A 3,009-nucleotide genomic window follows, 5' to 3' on the forward strand; every position below is an offset into this window, starting at 1 on the left:
ATACAGCCTCTCTTTTCTTCGAAGGTTCTATACAATACATCCTTCTTGACTTCGTACATAAATGTAAACCACTCTTTGTCTTCATTTTCTTTTTATCAGAGGCATACGTCCACAGCTTTCCTAAGGTATTGTCCTCCTTCTGAGCTTTTTTAAACGTTCGACATTAAGTTCATCATGTTTAGGTTCTGTGACCTTCAAAGGTTTTATTGACTGTTGTTCTTTCTCAGCCTGTGCTCTTGTTACCACAGCTGCAACAATGTTTCTTTTGATGGAGACTGTTCTCCATCCCTACTACTCCAGTTAATGTCTGGTCTATCAGAAGCCCCTTTTATATTTCCTATAACTAAGTCGCAGATCAAAGTTGTCAACACCATGGCTTCAACTTCTCCTGTAAAAATATGGTGTATCAACCTGTATCCTTGCTGAAGGAACTATCCTTGTACGCCCATCAATTGCAACCATAAGATACTTCTTATCTAACATTTGATTCTCTGATACGAAATCTTTCCTGACAGCCGCCAGCTCACACCCTGTATCTCTCAACACCTGAACTTCTTTATCACCTATATATCCTTTCTTCAATATCAAGTTCCTTTCACCGTTTGTTGAATCAATGGTACAGGTGCTTGCTATGACCGAAATCGATTTTCCATGTGCTAACATAAGTCGTCCATCTTCTATGCAGTCTTTTAACCGTTCGTCATCTAATGATATTGCTATAACTGAGGCTGCAACTTTTCTGTCATCCGACTGTCTGTCTTTCTGCGCTTGACCGTCCTTTCTCCAGTCTGTAGGTGTAGAATCTTGCATGCCATGCCTATTTATCTGTCTTTCCTCATAGGATCCCCTACTAGCTAAAGCAGCACCGCTAATTTTCCTCTTGGATAGGTCTCTGCATTCTCTAGCTATATGACCTTCCTTGTTGCATATAAAACATACAGGCTTTTTAAAAGCTGGCCTTTCTCTTTGTTGGGGCTGAGATGAAGGTGTCATACTTAGACGTTGTGGTGGCCTATTGGATGAGGAATTATTTTTCAAAACCCTGTTCGAGGTTATAGAACCACCATGCGCTTCAATGTACTGTTCTGCTAACTGCGTGATCTCAGCTCTCGATTTTGCAACTCTTTCTTTTAAGAACAAAGCAAGGTCTGTGGAACATGTTTGGATGAACTGTTCTCTGATCATAAGGTCTTTCAGCATTTCAAACGTATTGTCAACTTCTGCCATTTCTGTCCATCGACTGAAATACCTGTCCAGCCTTGCCATAAACTGAAAAACAGTTTCACCACGCTCTGGCTTGCATTCCCTGAACTTCAATCTAAAACCTTCTTCTGTTAACTGATAACGCTTCAGAACTGCTTTCTTCAATGCAGTATAGTCACTTGCTTGGTCTGGAGGCATGCTTGTATATACGTCCAGGCCTTTTCCTGTTAATAATGAGCTGAGGCTCACAGCCCATGTCTCTTCTTTCCATCCTTGAGTTTTTGCAAACCGCTCAAATCGCTCGAGGTATGCATCCATATCATCTTTACTTTCTTCGAATTTCGGCAGCCTTGGCCGCAATGTTTTACTGCTCAAGTGCTCAGCACCTTTATCCGTTCCCAAAGCTCCGGCGTCAGCCTTTATTTTAAGCATCTCCAACTCCTGTTCCTTCAAAGCTCGTTCTTTTTCCAAACGTTCCAACTCAAATAACCTTTTCTTCTCAGCCTGTTCAAGCTCAAATAGTCGCTTCTTCTCGGCTTCTTGAGCCACAAACCTACGCTGTTCATCATCATAACGCCGTCTTTCCTCATGTCGTCTTAGCATACGCTCCTCACGCTCAGTGTAATCCTTTTCTTTTCTATCCACATAATCGCTCAGCTCTGTACCTGAGAAACCCATTCGTTCACCCATCGCTACCCATTTATTGTAGTCCATCTTGAAATATTGAGCTGGAACTATCTATAAAACTCAAGTATATGTGACTCAGACTACTTTCTGTCACAGTGCTTTGTGGTACAAAAACAGAACGTTAAAACCACTAGTCTCTGTACCTCCTTGGATATAGATCCCGGACGAGCCCCCAAATTGTCAGGATACTGGTTATGTGACCCAGGGAAGTGCCTACGCCTTTAGTATCTTGAACAATGGTTTGGGTCCAATCACTAAGGTGACTATGTCTTAGACTAGCTGACAAACGAATGTAGAATGTCCTTTGTTAAAACGTAAAGCTGGTGAGACCAAATATCTCATATATAGAATTTTCCTCTGGCTACCTTGCCTAAATGATTCGTGTACCAATGATTCGTAAATGATTTCTTATTATAAGCTAGACGATTTCAGGGATCAGGGATCAGGCAAATCATTAAATGTTTCGAACTAACAATCTTCATTTAAAAATGATTAGCTCAAACTCCCAAAGGCTGGAGACTCTATACTTGACTGGTCTTTTTGTTGAAGTTCCCGTCAGACAATGTCTTTGAATCAACAACATACGAGTCCTATCGCATAGATGCTCGGCCTCTGTCCTCTTAACTCTATATGATTGCCCTGACTCCTGGATGCTCAGCGCCTATATGCTATCATATGTAGCATTCAACTACCATATAGGTATTATCCCCGATGCCTTGGCTGTACTTCGCCAATAATGCTGAACCGTTTATAAGCTGGAACTCTCCTACTATCTTAGTAGATTACCAAACTCAGGGTCTCTGTCTCAGCTTCCCGATGCTCAGCCTATATATGCTATCGTCTATAGCATTCAACTACCCTTAAGGTTAAACTCCTATGCGCTGGCCCTATAGCTCGAAACCTTATCGAAATTCTGATACTCTTCTTTAGTCTACGAACTTCTATTTTTTTCCTTTGAATAATTTATCCGCCCTGACAGTGTAGTTGCAATAACTTCCTTATCAAGGTACTGGGATAAATTATTAGTTGAATCCTCGATGTGTCTTCTTCAACCGCTGGATACCAAATGAGCTCTCTATCATTCATCTACCTATTTATACCCCAGCAGACGTGCTATTT

The 3,009-nt window shown here is 41.3% G+C and overlaps 1 protein-coding gene across 1 annotated transcript; it reads right to left on the reverse strand.

Annotated features, from left to right (window-relative positions):
- Window positions 1-239: 239 nt before the first annotated feature.
- LOC128552765 (histone-lysine N-methyltransferase, H3 lysine-79 specific-like) lies at window positions 240-1,917 on the reverse strand. Its single transcript, XM_053533828.1, has 2 exons — window positions 1,533-1,917; window positions 240-388 (listed from the first exon to the last, which is right to left on the reverse strand). Exons 1-2 carry the CDS (start codon window positions 1,915-1,917, stop codon window positions 240-242), a joined length of 534 nt encoding a protein of 177 aa, XP_053389803.1.
- Between the last annotated feature and the right edge of the window lie 1,092 nt (window positions 1,918-3,009).

Source organism: Mercenaria mercenaria, unplaced genomic scaffold, assembly GCF_021730395.1.
Source record: "Mercenaria mercenaria strain notata unplaced genomic scaffold, MADL_Memer_1 contig_3134, whole genome shotgun sequence".
Taxonomy (NCBI): domain Eukaryota; kingdom Metazoa; phylum Mollusca; class Bivalvia; order Venerida; family Veneridae; genus Mercenaria; species Mercenaria mercenaria.

Coding starts and splice junctions, on each gene's coding strand:
- LOC128552765 (XM_053533828.1), bottom strand. CDS start 1,917: ATGGACTACAATAAATGGGTAGCGATGGGTGAACGAATGGGTTTCTCA. Junction 389..1,532: donor GCTGCCGAAATTCGAAGAAA/GTAAAGATGATA, acceptor ATATTTTTACAG/GAGAAGTTGAAGCCATGGTG.